The 23,611-nt window shown below is 34.4% G+C and overlaps 7 protein-coding genes across 11 annotated transcripts in view; 3 read left to right on the forward strand and 4 right to left on the reverse strand.

The window, feature by feature from the left end:
- LOC108692012 (NAD-dependent protein deacetylase sirtuin-1) overlaps nt 1-1,490 on the reverse strand; it is a 9,924-nt gene extending 8,434 nt beyond the window's left edge. Inside the window, exon 1 of the mRNA XM_018200086.1 lies at nt 1,131-1,490. Coding sequence (XP_018055575.1) covers nt 1,131-1,485 — 355 coding nt within the window. The 5' untranslated portion in view covers nt 1,486-1,490. The remainder of the gene's footprint in view (nt 1-1,130) is intronic.
- On the forward strand, nt 1,432-4,241 carry LOC108692013 (NEDD8-activating enzyme E1 catalytic subunit). 4 transcript variants are annotated; one of them, XM_018200088.1, is made up of 5 exons: nt 1,432-1,800; nt 1,943-2,219; nt 2,545-2,905; nt 3,000-3,329; nt 3,742-4,241. In XM_018200088.1, exons 2-5 carry the CDS (start codon nt 1,972-1,974, stop codon nt 4,123-4,125), a joined length of 1,323 nt encoding a protein of 440 aa, XP_018055577.1. In that variant the 5' UTR covers nt 1,432-1,800; nt 1,943-1,971; the 3' UTR covers nt 4,126-4,241. The 4 variants fall into 4 exon arrangements, with proteins under 4 accessions (XP_018055577.1, XP_018055580.1, XP_018055578.1 ...); XM_018200091.1 differs by having other exon boundaries at nt 1,432-1,734; XM_018200089.1 differs by having other exon boundaries at nt 1,432-1,730.
- Nucleotides 4,242-6,477: 2,236 nt separating this feature from the next.
- On the reverse strand, nt 6,478-9,461 carry LOC108691918 (proliferation-associated protein 2G4). Its single transcript, XM_018199875.1, has 7 exons — nt 9,191-9,461; nt 8,263-8,497; nt 7,898-8,057; nt 7,610-7,789; nt 7,258-7,506; nt 7,018-7,164; nt 6,478-6,898 (listed from the first exon to the last, which is right to left on the reverse strand). The coding sequence occupies exons 1-7, from the start codon at nt 9,273-9,275 to the stop codon at nt 6,794-6,796; spliced, it is 1,161 nt and encodes a 386-aa protein (XP_018055364.1). The 5' UTR covers nt 9,276-9,461; the 3' UTR covers nt 6,478-6,793.
- Nucleotides 9,462-10,254: 793 nt separating this feature from the next.
- On the forward strand, nt 10,255-11,606 carry LOC108691944 (gamma-secretase subunit Aph-1). The gene is made up of 2 exons (XM_018199912.1): nt 10,255-10,854; nt 10,945-11,606. Exons 1-2 carry the CDS (start codon nt 10,622-10,624, stop codon nt 11,426-11,428), a joined length of 717 nt encoding a protein of 238 aa, XP_018055401.1. The 5' UTR covers nt 10,255-10,621; the 3' UTR covers nt 11,429-11,606.
- A 1,735-nt stretch (nt 11,607-13,341) lies between these two features.
- On the reverse strand, nt 13,342-19,064 carry LOC108691901 (mediator of RNA polymerase II transcription subunit 17). Its single transcript, XM_018199853.1, has 8 exons — nt 18,976-19,064; nt 18,630-18,812; nt 16,825-17,141; nt 16,502-16,711; nt 16,149-16,354; nt 15,058-15,630; nt 14,765-14,913; nt 13,342-14,682 (listed from the first exon to the last, which is right to left on the reverse strand). The coding sequence occupies exons 1-8, from the start codon at nt 19,062-19,064 to the stop codon at nt 14,472-14,474; spliced, it is 1,938 nt and encodes a 645-aa protein (XP_018055342.1). The 3' UTR covers nt 13,342-14,471.
- A 2,172-nt stretch (nt 19,065-21,236) lies between these two features.
- On the forward strand, nt 21,237-23,169 carry LOC108691930 (transmembrane protein 170A). 2 transcript variants are annotated; one of them, XM_018199894.1, is made up of 4 exons: nt 21,237-21,305; nt 21,408-21,663; nt 22,171-22,276; nt 22,337-23,169. In XM_018199894.1, the coding sequence occupies exons 2-4, from the start codon at nt 21,564-21,566 to the stop codon at nt 22,530-22,532; spliced, it is 402 nt and encodes a 133-aa protein (XP_018055383.1). In that variant the 5' UTR covers nt 21,237-21,305; nt 21,408-21,563; the 3' UTR covers nt 22,533-23,169. The 2 variants fall into 2 exon arrangements, with proteins under 2 accessions (XP_018055383.1, XP_018055384.1); XM_018199895.1 differs by having other exon boundaries at nt 21,250-21,282.
- Nucleotides 23,170-23,305: 136 nt separating this feature from the next.
- Nucleotides 23,306-23,611, reverse strand: part of LOC108691898 (E3 UFM1-protein ligase 1 homolog) — a 3,926-nt gene continuing 3,620 nt past the window's right edge. The window contains exon 5 of the mRNA XM_018199849.1: nt 23,306-23,551. Coding sequence (XP_018055338.1) covers nt 23,415-23,551 — 137 coding nt within the window. The 3' untranslated portion in view covers nt 23,306-23,414. The remainder of the gene's footprint in view (nt 23,552-23,611) is intronic.

Raw genomic sequence — 23,611 nt, forward strand, 5'->3', positions numbered from 1 at the left:
AAATATTGCCAACAGGACAAACAGCAGACCGAAGAGGCCGGATAAGTGGTGTGGTGTGTGTGCGCGCGCGCGCCCCACACACACACACACACAATGTCAGAAAGTTTTTGTCAATCGCTTTTGTGTAGATAGAACGTAGTGTAGATAGACTAAACTGAATCAAAACTACCAATGCAATTTCGCAATAGTTAACAAGATATTAATTACTAAAAATTACCAAACATTGGTCTTGATTATAATAATTTTTTACTCAAGTATCATTAATTTTACAGAAAAACTGCAAGAGACAAAATCATTTATATTCTTCTCATAGAACTTTAAGAATTTTTTCAGAACTTTTTAACAACTTTTTAGTACTACATTTTCTTATTTTTATCAACATGAGAAAATACGGTATTAAAAAATTCTGAAAAAATTCTGAAAAAATTCTCAAAATTTTATGAAAAAAAAATTAATTAAAAAAATTTTTGTCTCTTGCTTTTCTATAAAGTTGATAGTACTTGAATAAAAAATTATTTAAGATTATTTGACAATTTTTAGTAATTAATATTTTGTTAATTATTGCAAAAATTGCAAAATGGTAGAGGACTTTTCGATTTCAATTTAATCGATTTCCGCTTTATCTACACAAAAGCGATTGGCAAAAATTTTTGGGACACTCTGTATATCTATATTTGTATACGCATGTAGTACAAAGCGCGGCTAAAGAGGAACAAGTCCGTGAACGCCATCTGTGAACACTGCAGAGGAGCGTTAGCACCAGTTAGCACTCTGAGAAATATACGATCGATCGACGCCCACTATTCCACAAGAATATATTGAGACTAGAAAAATCTCGGGATTCAAATGCAGAAAAAAGGGTAGAGGAGAAAAATGTATTAATTGCGCCAGATCAGTTCAGAAGGGATATACTTGGCCGATTGGTCGATCGCAACGAGAAAATGCAATTACGTGAAATTGCGACGCGATCGTTCACGACTGTCATGGCGGCCGTAGACAACCGTCTGACGAACGAGAGACGCGGAAGATGTTGGCGAAAAGGCGGTGAATCGCCGCCATCTTGGGCGCGAGGCACCCGCGAATTTCGTGGTTTGCGGGCGATCGCGCGGCTTTCCAGCGTATTTCGATACCTTCGAGATCGTCGTGTGGGCTGTCGTGTGAAGTCTCGCCACGCTGCGGATCCGCCAAAGCTGCGCTGATGCTCCCGTGGCCTCTGCCGCCGTCGACCTTACGACGCTTCACCGGGGACGAATATTCCAGCAGCTCCGAGCTCGACGCCATATTCGACAGCAATGCCCAAGCAATGCATGCAACGCATAGTGCGATGCTCTTCGGCCCTCGCCTTGTCCCCGTCCCCCCAGAGGTCGCCCCGCCGTCCGTAACACCGTCCTTTTCTCCCTCCCCTCCCCCTTCACCCGTCCTTCCACCATTACCTTTCCTTCTCTTCTTTTCCCTTCTTCCTTCTTTTTCTCTTTTCCCCAGCATGGTTCAAACACTTCAAACATACTCTCAAGTCTGAACACAACATAGTTTCTGCCATTTCTAGTAGCTTCTGTGTGGTGGTGCCTAGATACACATATGTGCGTCATTGGTTAAAACTCTCTAGAGAAACACAGCAATTCCCTATCGAATAGCAAATAAATATAAAGATTATAGAGGTTATAAATCGACTGTGCTTTGGTGCTTATGACTGCCGTTATCGAGAAAGAGAATCTGTCAACGAAGGAATTGCAAGTATTTAATATGCAATTTGTTTGCTACTTGTGAAAAACGGGGAAACAATATTATATTTTATAAGAGGCAAGAAAAAAGAGATATTAAAAAAAAGAAGGAAAATATATTAATGAAGCATCCTTTTTGATCCTTCTCAGATCCTTCGGCATCGAGTGGACCAGAGCGAATCAAAGTGGATCGAATAAAACTTGCTTTTTTCCGATTCTAGGCCGAAGTTCGTACAATCGAGCGACAATAATGAGTTTCGATCACATGCAGAGGCGATGGAGCAGTTTACGGAAAGTGCTGGAGAGATCAGGCCCATTTTGCCGGCCGGACTTCGAGCCATCTCCTGAAAATCTGCAGATGCTCGTGGATCACTGTAAAGTACTCGTTGTCGGTGCCGGCGGTCTGGGATGCGAGCTGCTTAAGAATCTTGCTCTGATGGGATTCAGACATCTTCATGTAATCGACATGGACACAATCGAGTTGTCTAACCTCAATCGGTAGGTGAGGTTACAAAAGATTTATACACACACACACACATACATATATATATATTAGGTGTAGTAAAAAGAAATCCATTATTTTTGCATGAAATTGAATGGAAAAATAATGGATTTCTTTTTACTACACCTAATATATTCTGGTGATGCTATGTAATCTAATTTGTAAAGATTAGTAACAGATATCATCAAGATAGGATTCTCTTCCTTGAACCTATAACAAAAATAATGACAGGACTTATGCAAAAGATTATTTGAATAAATATTTTATTAAAAGTTTATTTAAAGCAATTTTGTTTGTATGCTTTATTATTTAATATTATAGACAGTTTCTATTTCGTCATAAGGACATTGGATGTTATAAGGCAGAGGTAGCTGCAAAGTACATTAACATTAGAATTCCTGGATGTAATGTGATTCCACACAATTGTGAGATACAAACTAAAAGTGAGGCCTTCTTCCAACAGTTCCACATGGTTATCTGTGGATTAGATTCAATTGTTGCAAGGAGATGGCTCAATGCTATGTTAATGTCTTTACTTGTTTATGAAAATGGTGAATTAGATCAAGCCAGCGTGATACCTATGATCGATGGTGGAACCGAAGGCTTCAAAGGAAATGTTCGAGTTATTTTACCTGGTATGAGTCCTTGTATTGAGTGTACCTTGGATTTTTATCCACCACAAGTGAGTACAGTCTCCAATTATTCATTTCTCAAGATTCAATATTAATAATCTAGTTGACAGTCTATTTTATATTTGAAACTTGTATCTCGCATAGGTCACATATCCTTTATGTACGATAGCCAATACTCCACGTTTGCCAGAGCATTGTATAGAATACGTCAAGGTAATTCAATGGCCGAAGGAAAATCCATTTGACTGTGCTATTGATGGGGATGATCCCCAGCATATAAACTGGATTTATGAAAAGTCAAATGATAGAGCAGCACAATTCGGTATACAGGGTTTAACATACAGACTTGTACAGGGTGTCGTTAAAAATATTATACCAGCAGTGGCATCAACAAACGCTGTTATCGCTGCTGCCTGTGCAACAGAAGCATTCAAACTTGCAACCAGTTGTAGCGCATCCTTAAATAATTACATGGTAATTAAATAATTACATTCCTTAAGTAAATAACACAATAAATCAACAATGTAGTAATGTTGCGTGCAAAAGAATATATATATATATATATATATATATATATAGAGAGAGAGAGAGAGAGAGAGAGAGAGACAATCGAGGATTATTATGTAAATTGGAAACTATATGTGTATGTGCGTGCGCGCGCGTGTGTATGTGTGCGTGTAGAATTTAATCAGTTGGATAACTTTTATCTTAATTCGTTTTGTCTTGATTGAATGCTAATCTTCATGGTCCTTGATCTTTCTAATTTGCATTTGATAATAAAATTAAGGTATTCATGCATTATATTTTTCGTCGGAAGCACAAACCCGTATTTATAGCAATGGCAATCTCGGCAAGGTAAAATAAAATACATATATTTTACTTTCAGGTGCTCAATGATCTGGATGGAGTTTACACATACACTTTCGAAGTAGAGAGAAAAATAAATTGTTTGGCGTGTAGTCAAATACCACGAGAGATTGAAATTGAAGATTCAAAATATAAATTACAGAATTTAATAGATCTTCTTTGTGAGCGGCCAGATTTGCAAATGAAAAGTCCTGCTATTACGGCTATAATAGACGGCAAATGTAAAACTCTGTACATGCAAATGGTAGCGAGCATCGAAGAGAAAACTCGCGAGAATTTGTCCAAGACTTTGATCGAATTAGGTTTAAAAGATGGTACTGAAATAAACGTTGCTGATGTTACGACTCCAAGTACAATTACTTTAAAACTGAAATTTCCACAGGACAATAATGCAAGTCAGTAATACCTACCTGAAAATTTACTTTTCAAGCATCCGTTTCTCGTATAATGTGTATTTCTGCTGTTCAAATTCGAAAAGTAAAAATAAATATATGATAAAGTATAATAAAAATTGCTTGTACACGAGATTGCATGTTATTCTATATGTTTGTATTACTGCAATATTTTATTGCGGTTGTCAACATCATTGACGTTTGGTAACTGGCTTTAGTATTTTTTTTTCTTTTTAACGCAAAACGTACAGTGTTTCAAAATTCTTTAGAAATATCTCTAGTGATAAATTTTTGGACTAATCTAGTTTTCTTTAACTTTGAGGCATAATCATTCTTATAATGATTATAAATGACTGAAAAAGAAAAGTTTTTCTCGAACTAACTTTAAGAAATCAAATAAATGAAAAATTGTATCTTGTGCATTTAATTTTAGACGGAGTTTAAGAAAATATTAAATATGTCTGATATAATTGCAAAGATACGTAATGTAAAAAATTAAAAAATAAACGATGACTTTCCTTGACATCAAGAAAAAATCGAGCAAATTGGTTGGAAAAATTCATTGTTAAAAGAACATCCGATATGAATAATTTTGAAACATAATACATATATATAGTGTAATAAAAAAAAACATCACAATCTATAAAGCTGGTATACGATGCTTATTTTCTTGCTGGATTGCTGAATTACAATCTTGTCACTGTATTGGCTCCAATGCTGATACTAACTGGCACTAACTGCAAGCACCGCAGCCAATACGGTAGCAAGATTCTAATTCAGCTAACAATCCAGCAGAAAAACAGGCATCGTGTGCCGCCGGCTTTAGTCATAAATTAACTTAATATTTAAATAATAAATACACGACTTAAATACTATTCTATATTTCTGTACTTACATCGTCTCGCATTCTGATCAGAGATCATGTCATAGCAAAATTATGTTAACAAGGGATAATTTATAAAATATGATATGTATAATTATAAATTCAAATTCATAAAATTGTTTTTTTCTTTTGCTTTTCTACAAATATGTAATGCTTTGCAAATTACACATACTTAACTGCATTGAGAGAGAGAAAGAGAGAGAGAGAGAGAGAGAGAGAGAGAGAGAGAGAGAGAGAGAAAGAAAGAGAAATGGAATATAATAATTCATGACATATATATGTATGTGTCAAAATTTATACTTGTCAACTTATCTCGTCAAGCATTTTTATAACAATTTTTTTTTTTTTCGTTTTTCACATCACTGAGTTAAATTTTATACTGCGTATGAATTTTGTGCACAGCCCTCGTTTGCAAAAAATTTCATACATTTATTTCGTTACACTGTATACATACTGTATATGTATACGTGTGTATATAAAAATTATTTAGTTTTAAATGAATTAGAAGTCTATTTTGAAAATATCAGAAAAAATATCAAGTATCTTTCTAAATATACATTGTCAGTATAATTTTGTTTTGTTTTGAACACGATTGCAATTATAAAAAGATGTACAGGCAAATGATGGACAGTGCACAATGATCTTTTGTTATACAAGCACACTTTGTAACATTCGACGTATGCACAACTCGAGTAGAAAAAATATCTATAACACAGATACATTTTTATCTATCCCTCTTATATAAAACTATTATTACATAATATTAATTTTTATAATTTACGGCTTGTAGCAAGTCGGCAAGTCAATATTCTCAAGAATATATTTTCTTGAGAAAGTATATCTTTCGCTCAAATAAACTTTCATTCAATATTAAATATGCATTTCCAGTTGCTACTAACAATTTGTACTCCGCGCACAATTCATAATTTGCGCAGAGTAGAAAAGACTTATATAATAATTTATTTTTATTTTTTGTCGGTCGGGGGTATTTTCGCAACGAAACACTCAAAAAATCATTGGCATTTCATTGTTTATGCAATGTCCAAAAAATGGACATTCCTCCAATTGTACAATTTGAAATTGAACATTATGGTACAGCTGGATACAAAATTGCGCAAAACCAGCAATAAACATGAAAGGGAATCGTATTTTACGGAAACATTCGAGAGTTATAATATACAACTCGCCTATGTTTATAAAATTAAATTTTGTGATAGTCTAAAATAATAATGCATATAAATTGAATAGATGTACTCTATATAATTTTATCGTTTTTTAATATGTTGTATTTTGAATCTATACGATCTCTTCCAATCTAAATGTTTCACAGAAAACGATCACACAAGATTGTTATGTACGAAATGTTAGTTCAAAGATTGAAACGCAATATACAATTGCAAATAATGATCATATGAATAATCATCAATTTGTATAATAATAATAATACCATAATCCAATAAAAGATAATCTGGTACAAAAACTTAAGCGCTGATAAAGTTGTAGCATAATGCATGTGATAAAGTTTAATTTTTTCGATACAACAGCAAAAAAACTCGACACTTTCCTCGAGTGAATAAAATATATATAAATGTGCACCAGACAATTGCCGATAATTCATGTAGGGACGTAGCTATGCAAGACATAGTGTTGTAACTTATGCAATGTCCGGATGAAAGTATAACTATGCTGATTGATCCGTATTTTGAAAGTGTCCAGCCTTTGCTGGTTTAGATTACTAAATAAAAAGTATCGGAGTAGTGCACGACGCCTTCGTGATACGTCTTAAAATAACAATGTTAGGCCTTAGCATCGACTTCCACGGCAACGTCTCCTACAGCTTTCTCAGCCTTCTTTTTCTTCTTTTTCGCAGATTTCGGATTTGCCGAAGAATACAAAAGGGTCTAAAATTTTCAATTAATAAATAAATCATTGATAAATTTATCAAATCATTTATAAATTATAACAGTAAAATGGCAGTTGTAAAGCTATTATATTTTTCTTAATTGAACGTTCTATATACCTTCAATTCAGGATCGTCTACAACACAGTCAGACTGATACATATCAAGGTCAAAAGGAATTCCTGTAATTTTGTGAGGTCCATTAGGCATCAAAAGTACCGTAAATTTAAATTGTGCCGCGTACTCGTTTGGTTTTTCATACAACACCTGTGTGAAAATGTATAATGTTTGAAAATTTTATTATGCTTGCTACACGGGAACTAATAAATAAATAAAACATAGTATAAATGATAGTCTTACTTGGAACGGCTCGATCAATCTATGATTTACACATTCAACAACAGCCATTTTTGCTTTTTTCTCATCTTCGAAGGTACGTAAATTGAAAGGCATGAGACCATGTTTGTGAGAGACTTCTGAATAAAACATGCGAGACGCCTTCAGTTTAAGCTGATATGTCTCCTCTGTCTTCTTGTATATCGTAACTCGAGTATCCTGTTCCCTTCCTACTCCTTCACCTGTACTCACTAATACATCCATTGCATAAACCTGAAATTAAATAAGCATAATTAAGCCTCTTTTATAATGCTCCTCTTCTTCTTATATTTCAAATTTCGATACTATTTTAATTTTTATATCACTTTAAATATACCTCGTGAGTCTCGAGAGTATACTTTTCATGTTCCTTCTTTTGCGCATCGTTTGGATTCTGAATTATTGTTTTCTCTCCATCGATCTTGAATTGTTTTAACTGATGACTTAGCATACCTTCGATCGGCTTACATTTATAGGCATCACATATTTTCTCCACAGTGCCTGTTATTGTGTAAGTCTGAAAAACATAATTAAGCATCAAAATTTTATTTTTTCCAACTATTTAATTAAAAAAAAAAAACAAAAAAAAAAAAGAAAATGATAGCACACAAATATTCAATCTTACCTCGGTACCTGGTTTCAAAAGCCTTAATGCAGCTTGAGAAGCATAGTGCGCAGCTAAAACTACATCCGCTTTTTTGCCAGTGACTTTTTTCTCTAAAGATCCTATAACAATGGTATGTGCTACTACAGCTATAAAACCATCAACATGTGCTCCAAGATCACTGTAAAAATACACAATTTCATTAATTATATTAATTTTGTGAAAAGTGAAATGTCAGAATTATTCGAATTGTTATTAATCATGGAAATGCTAATGTAAATCAATTTCTGAGAAGAATCAACAATGAATTATTCAATGTTTAAAACGATAGAAAATAGAAATCGTAGATAATTGTAAAGAAGCAATTACCATAGAGAGAAACTTACACTTTAACCATATCTTCATCTTTGAGAATCAGGTCAGGTTCACTAGCAATAGGAGAGAAATGGCAAATACAATTGTTGACTGATATGCATGTTGGAAAAGCAATCCCCTTTTTAAGTTCTTTCTCTTTTTTGAAGACTTTACTAGTTTCTTCTGTGAGTATTTTGTCACCAAACTCACATATTTCCCTTACAGAAGCTCCAGCAATGCATTTGTTTAGAACTTGCTTTAATACACCTGAAAAATACACAAATATGTAATAGGTATATTACACAAGTACAGCTTAATTACGAGTCAAAATGAATTGACTTTTTTGACGAAAACTTGAAAAAGTTAATTAATTAAACCAAAGAAATAAACAATCATGATCTGCTTCAACTTAAAAAAAAAAAAGTAAGCTTATCTTAAACAAGTGAAATTATTTTAGGAGGAAGCATGCAAATGATTGGAAAGGATGAATTTGGAGTCAAGCTCCGAAATCAACTTGACCATAAATTAACTTAATACTTTGTCAACAAGGAGGAAATAATTAACTTTTTATTGTTTGACATGTGGGAAAGGAGAGATTAGAACAGAGAGAGGACGAATTGGAAATTTTGCTTTTCTGCTAGCGATCGACTGATGTCAACGATCGATTAATTATACGTGTGTATCAAATATGTCGAGAGTGTATCGAGGTCGGTGAACGATACAGCTTAGGGGAAAGCGCAGTCGCGAGCGGGTAATGCCGAGGATGTAGGACGAATCTAGCACATGGTCGGGCCCGGCTCTGGCATCGACATGCCACCAGCCCACATTCCATATGGCCCATATGGCCCGTATGGCCCGCGTAGCCAAAATAAGCTGAGATAAGACGGGCGGGCGCGCGCGCTGAACGCTCGCTTGCGACCGCGCGGACCCCCGCGCGAACACGCGCCACCGTTTCCTTACGGTTCACGATCTCGCCGGCCATTTTATACTTGGTGACAACCAAGTCCTCGGCGATGGTCTTCTCAGTTTCTTCCTTGTCAGCCATATCTACGACACAATGTATATCAGCGATCACGTGATCCCAGCGGCTTCCTCGCTGTGAGATCCACTCGACGGTACTCTCGATACGCGTATCAACGCATATACCCGACTATCTACGATTACCGACTCGTCACTCGTTACTCGTACGAATGACTGACACGATCAAACCAGACACAACGACGGGCGCCAAATCGCCCAATGGCCCCAATGCGGCCAATGCCCAATCGGCCCAATCAACCCAATGGTCGCCAACAACGGATAACGACCTGCACTTGCACTCACTGCACCCTGCACTAGCAGTACTAGCATCACAGCGACGATAGCGACAAATAGCGACAGTGGTCTAGTTTCCGAGGGTTTAATCCGGATCAAAATACAAGAACCAACCAACTACAGTCGAGCATTCCCCTGTCGTTCGACTAGAGAATTTGTAACAGGGGAATGCTTGACTGTAGTTGGTTGATTCTTACATTCTGATCCGAAAATTTAAATTTAAATCCTTGATGGAAATTAAGCGATCGAATAACGATTCTACAAACATGACACAATGGAAGAGATAGGGATTTTAAGAAAAAAGGAATTTCACCTCCTATTGTTTTGATTGGGCAAACTTCAATCTTGAATAATCATTTGAATATGTCTGGTTTATACATTTAAGTCGAGTGAGAAAGTAAGAACAAGGCCAATCATATTGATGAATTTTACTTAACTGTTGTAAAGCTCCTTTTTTCGCTGAACGCAGCTGCTATTGTAGATTGTGCGGCTCACTTGGCGCTATAAATCATTACAAATGCTTCGAAGCTTTTAATTAACCAATCGGAAGAAAGAATTTTACTAATTGACCAATCAAAAAATGCTTCGAAGCATCAAATAGCCAACAGCTGTAGATGACATTAGTAGGATGCAGCACCACCTTTTATAGTATATATTCGATATATCGATTTCATTCACATCCGAGATATCGATCAAATGACGATATTCTGCAGATTTTCTGCATTCAGCGTTGCTGTCGATAACCTCATGCAAGAATAGAAAATAGACACAGAATTATACAAGTTGTCAAGTTGTTACACGAGTGACTCGGCGATTGATTCCAATGTATTTGACCATTTGTATCTTCGATAAGAAAACAGACCGACACGATTATTTGTCAAGTATCTGATCGCGCCCTATACTGAGAAGATAAATGCGCCCGATAGGATCAGACAGTGTCTGGTCCATAAAGAGGCTTGGAAGGGATCTTGTAAGAGAGTTTAACGTTTGCTAGCGCCGGCCGACACAAAACGATAAGGGAAAGAAGAAAAGAGGAAGGGAAATCGCGACTCCACGTCGCGACCATTCGAAAAGAAAATGACCGTGATGGATTTCTTTGGTTGCGCCTGTCTGGCTTTTGGTCCGCCACTAGCCATGTTTATGTTCACCATCGCTGCCGAGCCTATCAGAATAATTATATTGATTGTCAGTGCTTTTTTTTGGCTGATATCCTTGCTGTTATCATCGGTGCTTTGGTACGCTGTCGTTCCACTACAAGAACATCTCGCGTTTGGTCTGGTCTTTTCTGTATTGTTCCAGGAAGGTTTCAGGTAATCCAGTCTCCCTACTGCAATCTAATTTGATGTTACATTTATGTTAATCTACACCATAGTGTATTAACAAGTTTTTATCTCTTTAAGGTATCTCTTGTATTGGGTGCTGCGTAAAGCTGAAAGAGGCTTGGAAAAGGTCACGACGACACATGTGGCTGACAGTAGACATGTATTTGCTTACGTTTGTGGCTTGGGTTTTGGCTTCATGAGTGGTGCCTTTGCTTTAGTCAATGTCCTGGCTGACGCAGTGGGACCTGGTACCATGGGACTCCGTCAGGGTTCCGAATACTTCTTTATAATATCAGCTGCTATCACTCTGTGTTTCATTCTCCTGCATACATTCTGGGGCGTCATCTTCTTCTATGCCTTAGACAAGAAGAATTGGGGACAGATTATCTGGGTAGTTGGATCACATCTGGTTGTCTCATGTATGACATTGCTCAATCGTTATCAAGTGTATGCAGCCAGTTTATTATCTGCTTATATAGTACTGGTAATAACAACTATACTTGCGTTCAGGATCGTTGGTGGACGGACGCAATCTTTAATTCTCTGTTTCCAAAGAAACTGAGAGCGCTTACAAAGGTTACTTACTTAATAAAATGTTCATAGTTGGCAAGTTCATCTCTGATGTGAATTTAATATCATAATGACAAACATTTTTTCCCCTTAGATGTCAATCTCTAACGCATATTCTGCGATAAGTTGTTTCTTAAGCTTGAAGTTTTGTACCGTAAGAAATTGATATGTCGTAGTCAAATGTCAAAAGAATAATCGACTATAATTGATCAGTTTCTTACGACTTGAGGTTTAAAGCTTATGTAATGGCTTCGTGTTGAGAGCTCATAAGAAAATTGTATTTCGTTGCTCTATTATATTATATTATATTATATTATAGTATAGTATATTATATTATATGTAGAGAAAGGTTTAATGTGCAGGATATTTTTTTTTTCTCCATTCAGATTATTAAGTAGATTATTAAGCATTACCGAGTATGCAACATCATTAATTTTGTATGACAAAATGTACTCGATGAATTCAACAATGTACGATATATCTGTATGTTGACCAAATTGATCGAGAGATACAAATAGTATACGACATGTTTTGAAACTAATATTTTTCAAAGCATCTATGGATGTGAAAGTCTCAATTATTTTCCTTGTAAAAGATTCTAGCACTAGATATTTTAATCGAGCTGCTAGTCCGTCCCTTAATCGAAATAATTGTATGAAGCAGAAACAAAATAATCTCTTAATAATCCAATTTTGATTCAGATAACGTCCAAGTATGTATTATTCCTTTATATCTTAAAGCTAATATCCTAAATCTGTTGATTTTTCATTGCAGCTATGTTGAATTGTGATATCAGAAACAAGGAGTCATGAATTTTCTTTCTTGCATTACATATTGAAATAAAATCAACTTTTTTTCATGTTATAATAATATAATGTGTGATAATATAAATTTATTAAGTGAAAGATTCGTTTTTCGATTCATAATAAAAATAGCTCGTCTATCATAAGATCTAGTTTTTCACCTTATAAGAGCCACAATACTTATACGTTAAGTTGTATATGCAGGATAATAAAAGAAAGTTTTTTCGATATATTTGATCAGTCCATATTATTATATATACCAAATGCAAAATAATGGCTAAGAGTGATGGCGTTCATTTATTTCGTCATATAGTGCAGGAAAGAAAAGTATAATTTTTTGACATTTTTCAACGTCAATTTAATATGACTACAAAAAGAAAACGAGAAATTATAAAAAGGAAGAAAAAATCTAAAATGTATGCGTCCGGTGCGTGTGTATGTGTATAAGTATGCGTTTATAATTTATAATTATTATTGTATTATTATTGTATCAAATCAGATGTATATTTGTGCGCCTTAAATATGGATTCCTTGACTAGGTGTAACAAAGAAAAAAATGAAGTTCAAGAAATTGTCATTACTTTTTTCAACTATGCAAAAAGAAAAGGAAATCTATCGACGATTACATTTAAGGTAATTACTGTGACGATTATCTTGGCATTCAATTAATTTAATTTTTATTTATCACACATCTCGCAATCGTTTATTATATTCAGATCATATTGCATTTCATACGAGATTGAAATGAAAACAATTTTTGTAAAATACTAATTGTATAAATTATTGTTATCGCTGTTTAGATGTAAAATTATATATACCACCGTTCCATATACAATAATAATAACTCCAGTTATGCAATTAGTTATCACTATAAAGATAAATTTATAATGAATTATTTGTAATTCTTTTCTTACAAAATTTTTTAAATGCGCTAAAGTTTTGAATTTATATATTCCACGTATTTGAATTATTCATCATTTTACCAATATGTACGATGACCATATTTTCTTAAAGAAGACAAAGGATAAATCTAAAAATTTCAGGGCTTTGTTTTCAAACTTGTTTGTGACTATTTTTATAATAGAAGAATTTATGCATTAAATTATTAAAATTAAATTATTAAAATTTTATTGCACTGTATAGTCAAATTGAGATAGCATGCAGTTTTCTGATAGTTTGAAACTGGTTCGACTATATTGAAACAAACCCTTGATCTGAAATAATAAAAAATGAGAACAACTCTAGTTTGAATAAATTTAATTTAAAAAATACAAGAAGTACAATTAACAAAGACAAATTTATATGCGTGAAACTGTAAAATATTTTCTATAATATTAGACATTGGAATGCTAGTTAGAGAAGAATTTCCCGTAATGTTAAAATAAAGAACAGTACAGGATAACATTGGAAAATAAAGGACAAGATTGAATTTTGAAAAAACAAATCTAAAGAACAGCCACGTAAAATAAAGAATTGTTCTTTACAATAAAGGACATATGGTCACCGTGCCAATATGGTACGGTATATCTTCAATAATAGACATAATTAAAATAATATATGCTAAATCACAATCAACTATAAATCTCAATATAAGTAAAAATCTGTAATAACTACTGAAGATAATGATACAAAATTCCTTGTTTCCAGATAAAATCCAAAACCATATTAATAAATTGATTTGTATTTTTCTGGAAAATTGAACTATTTTAAAAAACAAAATTATCGATTCTATTTTATAAAATTGCATTCCGAGCATCTATCATGTAATAAGTCGGAATAGATTCTGATCGGAATTATTTCATCTTTCCTAGAAAACACAATAGAAATCTAGGAAATAATTAAATAATTCCAATCGGAATTCGTTTCGAATAATTCCATAATATATACTCTGGTTGCTAATACAGTCGAATTTTTATATATTTTTCTCAACGGGACAGAGGAGATTTCCTGTATTTTTTCAACTTAACCTTAAACTTAATTTTCTCTTTCGCATTATTTCACCCCATTTATTATTCGATCACACATGCACGAAATAAAAATGCGTCTTGCATATAATAAACTTGGAACAAAAAATTCATTTTATTTTTTTGTTACTCTAAATTGATTGTGCGGGCAATAACAATTTCATTCTACGCTGCTAAGCAAAAATTTAAGGTATAGAAAAATATAGAGAATCTTTTCAGTCCCACAAACAAACAAATATACGAAAGTTTGACAAGTAATTTGCAACACTTAAGAACTTGTTAAAGAAGCCATAAGTAGCTCCATTTTGTTGAGAAAATTCTTCCCTTCCATTTTGTCCCATCTAACTTCTTTGAAAGAACCCCCCAGATTCTCCCATTTCCTTTCTCGAACAAGTTGACCAGGAAAGAAATCCTTTCGGGGAGAATGTGCGATGGCAACTTGCACGCCCGTTTGCGGTTCACATCGCACAGCAATCATTCTACAAACATATTAAATGATGTGTGAATAATAGACAGGCGTACATTTTTTCTTTTGTGTTATAAGTTTGAACAATAAAATACCTATCGCCAATTGGCGAAGCTAGAATACAACTACTGGCGTTTCCCAAAGGCTCCACTGAACCTAGGCCGAGGTGCGAGCTGTTTGCTAAGAACTGCCAGCCCATACATTTGGCTAGAGCTTGTACCGCGCTTATTTGATGCTGATAAATCTGCGTATAAGAAACAAATATTGTGATACCATTTTACCGATTATAATAAAAGAATGTTTTATATCTTGAATTTGACATTTTTTAATCACACGAGTTAACATTTTTTTTTTCTTTTTTACAAATGTTGATAAAAGAAAAACTGACCTGACAAAAAATTAGATCTCTCAGTTCCTGAGGCTCGTAACTCATGTGCATGACTCTACCGTCGCGACACACACATTTCAATGACTTTTCACCGACGTGAACGACCATCGATGTCCGACATACGCTGTCATATCCATGTGTTAGGATATTTATTTTGACGCAGGATTGCGTCGGCGAATTCAACGCATTCCAATGTGAAACGATAAGCGGATCTTTTACTTCTTTCGCTATCGTGTCTAATACATATTCTGTACGCAATCGCATGAAAAAATGTTGTGCTTGTTGGATAATTTGTTCTAAAAGCGTTTGACTCTTTGTCATTTCTAAAAGCTCGTATCTGTCGGCGGCGGTAGGGCCGGCTACGTATCTGCGTTTACTAGGCCCAAGAGGTCCCGAAGCAGGATGAGGAAATGGATGATTACTATTATTGTAATGTACTTCACGCAACAGTTGATGCAAAGAGTGCTCTAATACATGATCGTGATCGGTTTTGTGTGGTGGTGGAACTGTAGGTTTTTTATCATTGCCTGTGCTATGGCATAGGCCAATTATTAACTGAATTCCTGGAAGTACCTGGTGTAAACATTAAAGAAAAAAACAAATTTTTCTTTATACAGAATGATCCAGATCACCCATTAAGAGCCGGTATGTACTCTGTTTATGAAAAATCAAATCAAAAAGTTTTCTACCATTTTGTAATTTTTGCAATTTTTTTTTTAATTACTCAATAAGCAGAATATCTAAAATCGATAAAACAACTTTAGGCGTTCTTTAAGAAATATCTTGGAGATATTTCATAAAGAACTTTGAAAGATATCTTAATTAATGTCGTCTTATCGTGATTTTATCCGCTTATTCCGCAATTTTTAGAAATTAATATCTCGTTAATTTGCGATTGTTGCGACCATTGCAAAATGGTAGAGGACTTTACGATTCAGTTTTCCATAAACAGTATGTACATGCCGGCTCTTGCGGATGGTCTGACACACTATGTATATATATTATGGTGAGTGTTTGTCTGTGTTTCAGTCTGAAGTAAAGAATAAAAACTATAGAAGAAAACTCTTAATTTCCATTTACAAAATACATACCGTGGCCATTATCTGATTTCCGACAACCATGTGAGGTATAGGCGCGCGTAAATGCACAGCCTCTCGTGCTAATTGACTAAACAATTCCTTGCAAAACAAAACATTCTGTGCAGCCTCCAACTTTTGCTGCCAATGCATATCGGTATTTGAATTATTTGCACTGCTATTAAGCAAGCTTATGTTTGCACTGCACAAATCTTCTTGATCTAAACAAACGTACATTTACTCATTTGTATTTAATATTATATATATCTTTCTTCACAACACACACACACACACACACACACACACACACACACAAAAACACACACACACACATGAATTTTCTTTAAGTTTTCTTTAATTTATATTACCTTTCTGGCATAATACTTCGATGTATGCAACACCTTGTAACTCGCTGGGTATGGTTACCCGCAAAGCGGATGCTTTTGAATTTGAGGGTCCATGAGATTGTCCTGACATGCTACCAGTATTAGGGGAGGCTGGTGGGCTATTATTACTTTTTTCTTCTTCTTCAGCTTTGGTAACTTCAAACATGCCCGTTTGTGTATACTTCGAGCCAGCTAATAAATAACATAGATATGATTTATAGTAAACAGAAATATTAAAGACAAAACAATAAAATATAAGACATACAAAGCATATTTCAAATAAATAAAAATATAATAAAACAAACCAGTTCGATAACTGAGATCGCCAATGATAGAGTTTGATACTTTCTTTAAACGCCAGTTTTGCCGTAATCTTAATAACTCGATATGAAAGTCAGGGGTAGATCTGGTTCTAGCTAATTCAGCCTGACAATTTCGCAGTCTCTCAGTGCCCATCATAAGAACTGACGCTGCACCTGCTAATGCCTTTTTTCTAGCATATACTTGTATCATAGGTTTTACATCTGCTGATTCATGAGATGTTGGATCTAATACCATATAATTTCTTTCCTTTGCTATTGCAAGTACATCAGCCAATACACAAACTTCCGTCAAGGCATTTCTACAAAACCAATGAAATTCAATTTGTATTCTTTATTTGTATTTTTGTTTCTAATTATTAAAATTATTATTACAAACTTAACTTAAACATTTATAATACATACATATATACACATATGTACATACCAGGTGTATAAGCTTAAATCCGCTGTTTGCTCATAGGTGGCATTAGTGAGCGTACAAAGCTACCCTGCACATAACACACTTTCTTTTACATGTTTGACATCTGTCAACATTAACCAATGCACATCATCAGCAATTTCATACATTTTTTCTCATCATCAGCAATAACATAAATTTTTTCTTTCGTAATCATGTCTAGATTTTTGCTAAAAAAAAAAAACATATGCGGGAAGCTTTGCTTTTCTTTTTCAATTTGAAGAAATCGGCTGCCAAATCGCATCAAATGCTTGTGGAGGCCTATGGCAACAATGCTTTATCGGAAACAACGTGCAGAGATTGGTTTCGCCAGTTCAATAACGACAATTTTGACCTGAGACAAGAAGCGTGAAAAAGCCGGCTCAGGAAGGTTGAGGACTGTCAATTGCAGACTCTTTTGGACGAGGATGATACCCAATCGCAAAAAATGTTTGCCGAGCAATTGGGTGTTTCTCAAGCAGCCATTTCCATGCGGCTACATGCCATGGGGAAGGTTCAAAAGATCGGAAAATGGGTGCCGCATGAACTGAACGATAGGCAGATGGAGCGACGCCAAAACACATGCTAAATTCTGCTTGCCAAAAAAGAAAGTCCTGCATCGGATTGTGACAGGCAAAAGTGGATCTATTTTCAGAATCCTAAACGCAAGAAATCTTGGGTTGATCCCGCCCAATCATCAACATCTTCCTCAAGACCAAATCGCTTCGGACGGAAGACGATGCTGTGCATTTGGTGGAATCAGGAGGATGTCATCTATTACGAGCTGTTAAAACCTGATGAAACTGTTAATGCTCACCACTACTACCAACAACTGATCAAATTACACCGTGTTCTGCGTGAAAAAAGGCCGCATTATCAGAAAAGACAAGCTGATTTTCCTCCACGACAACGCATCATCGTACACGTCAACAATGGTCCAAAACTACTTGGAGACACTCAACTGGGAAGTGCTCCCCATCCCGCTTATTCACTAGACCTGGCACCTTCTGACTATCACCTGTTTTTGTCGATGGGCCACGTGCTCACTGAGCAGTACTTCGATCCTTAAGAAGAGGTCCGAAAATGGCTTGATGATTGGTTTGCCTCGAAAGATGAGGAATTTTTTTGGCATGGTATACATAAATTGTCCGAAAGATGGGAAAAATGTATAGTTAGCAGGGGCAAGTACTTTGAATAAATTTGTTTTTGCTTCCTAGGAAAAAAAATGTGTTTTTCTGACTAAAAAAACGGATTTAAGCTTATACACCTGATACATACACATATAAGTATACATACATGCATACATAATATTAACAGCTTCTTAGACACACACAAGAAAATCATGACAAACCTTAATTTGTTTCTAACGCTGTCCCACGGCCATAAAGAGGATTGAAATGAAGCAGGATCCTTTGTATCTTCTTCATTCTTCTCATTACCTTCCAACTGTTCCTTTTTTACCTCTTCACCATTCGTTTTACTAAAGTCAATCTTTTGAGCAATTTTTGCCAAGTTCTCCGATAAAGTAAGAGGTCTGCAGCATAATTAATAATATAAACTGATATTAAATCTTATCCCCTTTGACAAAACTAAGGTTAATTATAAAACATAAGATGTATTTAACATTAGACGATAATTTCATTAATCGAGCAATCTCAATATATTCTCTCTGTTGACAACAAAAGTTGTTTACATACGCTTGATAAATTTCTTGGCCATCGTAAGTAATTTCCTGTATTTGATTCTCAATCGGCGCTTCCACGGAAATGTTCACAGAATACGCCATATTGTTTTCATACCACTTCATATAGTTCATACGTTGATACAACCTAACCGGCCTTTTCATACATATAAGGAAATAGGAAGCGTTTATATTGGCCGTAACGAAATATGCCGTATGGCGTAATCTGTAGAAATTGACGAATCACCTTCGAGTATTTTCTTCCTACCGTCGAATGAAAGGGGAATACTTGACTGTGATTAGTCAATTTTTATATTACGGCATACGGTTATAATCAGTATAAAACGCTCCCTTTAATACATCTCTGCCCTCTCCATTTATAGACTGTTCATAGAAGGCTATCAACTGTGAAACGCGAAAAAAACATGGGACGATATTTATAATTCGTTTTTACTTTAAAACTGTTTTAAATAATATCTAATGCTTGTATTCATAGTCAGACTTTACCTTGTACTTAAGGCTTCCTTAAATTTATCTTTAGATGTTCAGCAGCCAATGAAATAATTCGTAGAGCATCTAAAGATAAATTTAAGGAAGCCTTAAATACAATGCCTGACTATGAATACGAGTATAAGACAGTCTTAAATAGATTCATTCGGCAATGTAAATCTGAGATGCGAATTAGCAGATAGTGAGCTTGATCACATGATTTTCGAGCAATCCGAGTATCAAGAATTAATTCCAAACGCTATAGAGCTGGGAATCGATTTTGTATCTTGAAACGAGGGAGTCGATTCTGTATCTTCAAACAAGATGAAAATTACAAGTGAGCAAATTTACTAGGTGTTGACCAATGAAATTTTCAGTATTCTAGTAAATTCATTCATTTTTGTAATTTTTATCTTTTATATTATTTTACAAGATGCAGAATCGATTCCAAGGTGAAAATTATAAAAATGAACGAATTTATTAGGTGTAATTTACCTTAAATTTGTTCACTTTTGTAATTTTCAACTTATTTGAAAATACAGAAATACAGAATCAACCTCTTGTTGACCAATGAAATTATCAGTATTCTAATAAATTCGCTCACTTTTATGACTTTCATCTCGTTTCAAGATACAGAATCAATTCCCTAGTAAATTTGCTCACTTTTTACGGACGCCTTCGATTTGCAATGCCAAACACACCTAGTAAGAATCAACAATTGCCTAGTTTATATCATGCACTTGATGCACATGTTAACTAGTAAATTTCTATTTAATTATTTTAATTTTAGCGATGTATTCAAAGAATGATGTACTAAATTAGTGCATCACAATAATTAATTAAATGGATATATCATATATATGTTCACGTGTATCGCCGAAATTAAGATCATTCAATAGAAAGTTACCGTATCAAGTGCACGATGTAAACTAGACCTATGGATCAGTTTCATCAACACCAATTAGCTTATGAATACCAAAATGAATATCAAAATCTGAGTATTAATCATGAAACTTTATCTCCCTAAGATGGAAAATGTAAAGTGAAAATTTTAACCATTAAAGTTAATGGAGAAATTTTTTCACTTTTACTTTTCATCCTAGGAAAAAAGTTTCATGATTGATACCCTGTAAAATACTGCCTTATAATACTATCCCCTGACAAAGAACCACTTTTCGTACGTCCATTGGAATCGATTTATCATCAGCAGTTTTGAAAAGTGGACGTATATATATTCTCAGAAAAGTGGACTTTACTGTATAGTTTGCATCGACTTTGTTAGGGGGCAGTAGTGCGCGAAGCATTTTGCAGTTATCTAGGAGTTGATTGTGAGTGTATTCCGAACCGGATTTGCTTAGTTTATTTTTTCCCTTAGGTGTTGGCAGTTCCGTAACTAAACCGAGAAGTGTTCCGAACCCATCGGCCGTCAAACTCAGCTATTGGCTTCTATTGGTTACGAGTTATGATAACCGACGGGTTCGGTTTAATTACGGAACTGCTAACATCTAAGAAAAAATGAGCTAAGCTAACCCGGTTCGAAATACACCCTGTATATCTTGAAATGAGGAGGTCAATTGTGAAAAATTACAAAAGTAAACAAATTCACTAGAGTATTCATAATTTAATTGGTTAATACCTAGTAATTTTTGCTCACTTTTGTAATTTTCATCTCCTTTCAAAATCCACAATCGACCCCTTAGTTTTAGGCCGTTATATCCTCTCTCAAGTTTTTCTCTGTTGGTACTGAAATTACTTTCCTTGTTTACGCAAGAAATGATTCAATACCAACTCGTACGCTATAGTTGTCTCTGACTGGTTTCCAGCTTTATTGAAAGTAATGGCATTTTCCCCATTGACGTATGAATTTTACAGCTTTCTTGTATTTCGAAAATGAATGTTTATTTGCGCGATTATCATCGCCATCGTTCTTTTCTTCTTATTATTGCAATTGAATCCTAGCTGTTGGTAATTCTGGAGTAATAACTATCCTAACGATGTAACTCTTTGCTAAGGCGACTGCCAAAAGAACTGATGCAGAAAAAAGCAAATAATTAACAAAGGATTTGTGAAGAGGGCAGATCATATAAATTTATCACTTTCTTTCTCAATGAGCAAATGGATACACAGACGGATATCAATTTACTGCGACCGCAAATGACGTTGCGAAACATGAATTCTGGCAGTGTATTCTATATGCCTTTAACATCGTTTGCAGGTAAACAATTATACAAATACACACACACACACATACACACACACACACACACACACACACACACACACACACAGTAATAATTTCACTTGTATTTATAACATTAAATAAGAAGACAATAAGAAGGGTAATGTAAAGAAATAATTCACTGTAGATATTTTTCATTTAGTGACACAAATCAGCACAAATCATCCTATCTGTTATTTAATGAATATATGGACAGTGTTTGTGTTGACTGTGTATCTCCTAAAGGGGAAACAGCAGTACAAAGGCAGTACAATACTTGTATTATCAAGTGGAAATCATCCTTAATTAGCACAATTAATTCAATTGATAGACTCATCTGTGACAAAATTCTAATTATGTATAGCTCATAATCCTCGATCTGTTTTTCTATCTGTCAAATAATGAAAAATTAATCATTTTTGTAATAAAAAAACTCACCGTAGTAGATATCAAAATTATCCTACTTAAATTCTTTTTTGGTTCAAATCAATGTCTATTTTTCAGAGATGTGGTATCAAATATTTCTCTGGGCCCTGTTTTCCTCGATATTTGTACATACGATTGCTGGTGCAATTTGTTTTGCTACTTTGCGACAGCACAAATACGGCAAGTATGTAAGTTATAGTCTATCTGTAAAACAGTCAATTCACAATGTTACATATATCCACAGATTTTTCCCATTGCTTATCATAATAATGGGTGTACTATTGCCACTGACATCGGGTGTCGTCAGTTCAGCGGCAGTTGCCTTTGTATATAGAGCATCTGGCTATCAAATGCCACCTTTATATGCATTGTTTTGGGGTATTGGACAGACTGTAGTACCGGTGTGCGTTGGATTCACACGAATATTGGCGACTTTGTAACCTGTTATTTATTACAAATACTGCATTTGTGATGTATTTATGTGTATATAAGAACAGCAGTCAAGCATTTTTTTTAAATTAGGTATGTACATATTAGGCGTGGGAAAAAGTTATATCTAATGGGGAAAACACCACGAACTTTTTCTCATACCTGATATATAAGTAGTCCATCGTTGTGGGCATTTATAGTTGTATTGAGCTGACTGTAAAAGTGGAAAAAATTTTAATATTATTAAGAAGATGAGGAATATTTTCTATTTGGTGACACACAATAGTTGTTCTGTCTTTATTACTCACGAAATAGCAAAAAAAAAATAGAATGACATTTGTATCAACTTGTATATCAGTAAAAATATGTTTTCAGGAAGATGCTTTTAGCGCTTCGAATCAGTTTATTCTTGTTTCATGCCTAATAAACGCTAAATAAAGATAGAGATAGAGGATGCTTTCCATTCATACTAATACAAATTGATACATTTTATGTTTCTCGACAACTTTAATGAATAACAAGGACAATAATACTTGTGTTGATTTGTGTCATTAAATAGAAAAAATAAAGAATGACAAATAGTGTCTTCCCGAACGCACTTTAAATAAAAGATATCCAAATGGAAGATTATCCAATTGGAAGAATTCATAATAAGAAGCAAATATACATTTATCGAATATCACAGAAAGCATCCTAATTATTGTATGTATGTACACACACACACACACACACACACACACACACAATAAAGTTTGATTTTTTTAATTGTTAACATATCCTTTCAGTTTTATTATAAAGTACAATTGGCATATAATTAATTGGCATATAACAAATAATATGGTTCTAGACTATATTACATCATTTGTATCATACAGCCGTTTGTATAATTCCTCTCAAGACTTATCCATTTTTATATGTTGCTTGAAATTGTTTGCAATATTTTTGATATTCACTAATCCTTCCTCCAAAGCCTTGAAAGCTTCCATTTTTGTGTTTTCATCAGAAGCATTTAGCAAATTGAGTACTAAATCTGAAAAGAAAAAAGTGCTTTTTTAAGTTATTATTTTACACTTTATTATATATATATATA

Source organism: Atta colombica, unplaced genomic scaffold (assembly GCF_001594045.1).
Source record: "Atta colombica isolate Treedump-2 unplaced genomic scaffold, Acol1.0 scaffold55, whole genome shotgun sequence".
Classification (NCBI taxonomy): domain Eukaryota; kingdom Metazoa; phylum Arthropoda; class Insecta; order Hymenoptera; family Formicidae; genus Atta; species Atta colombica.

Coding starts and splice junctions, on each gene's coding strand:
- LOC108691918 (XM_018199875.1), bottom strand. CDS start 9,275: ATGGCTGACAAGGAAGAAACTGAGAAGACCATCGCCGAGGACTTGGTT. Junction 8,498..9,190: donor GGCCGGCGAGATCGTGAACC/GTAAGGAAACGG, acceptor TGTATTTTTCAG/GTGTATTAAAGCAAGTTCTA. Junction 7,790..7,897: donor TTTTGAAACCAGGTACCGAG/GTAAGATTGAAT, acceptor TATGTTTTTCAG/ACTTACACAATAACAGGCAC.
- LOC108691944 (XM_018199912.1), top strand. CDS start 10,622: ATGACCGTGATGGATTTCTTTGGTTGCGCCTGTCTGGCTTTTGGTCCG. Junction 10,855..10,944: donor TTGTTCCAGGAAGGTTTCAG/GTAATCCAGTCT, acceptor TATCTCTTTAAG/GTATCTCTTGTATTGGGTGC.
- LOC108691930 (XM_018199894.1), top strand. CDS start 21,564: ATGGATACACAGACGGATATCAATTTACTGCGACCGCAAATGACGTTG. Junction 21,664..22,170: donor GCCTTTAACATCGTTTGCAG/GTAAACAATTAT, acceptor TCTATTTTTCAG/AGATGTGGTATCAAATATTT. Junction 22,277..22,336: donor CGACAGCACAAATACGGCAA/GTATGTAAGTTA, acceptor ATATATCCACAG/ATTTTTCCCATTGCTTATCA.
- LOC108692013 (XM_018200088.1), top strand. CDS start 1,972: ATGAGTTTCGATCACATGCAGAGGCGATGGAGCAGTTTACGGAAAGTG. Junction 2,906..2,999: donor TGGATTTTTATCCACCACAA/GTGAGTACAGTC, acceptor TATCTCGCATAG/GTCACATATCCTTTATGTAC. Junction 3,330..3,741: donor CATCCTTAAATAATTACATG/GTAATTAAATAA, acceptor TTTTACTTTCAG/GTGCTCAATGATCTGGATGG.
- LOC108691901 (XM_018199853.1), bottom strand. CDS start 19,064: ATGGCGTATTCTGTGAACATTTCCGTGGAAGCGCCGATTGAGAATCAA. Junction 16,712..16,824: donor CGATCTCAGTTATCGAACTG/GTTTGTTTTATT, acceptor GTTATTTATTAG/CTGGCTCGAAGTATACACAA. Junction 14,914..15,057: donor GAGATCTAATTTTTTGTCAG/GTCAGTTTTTCT, acceptor TCTTATACGCAG/ATTTATCAGCATCAAATAAG.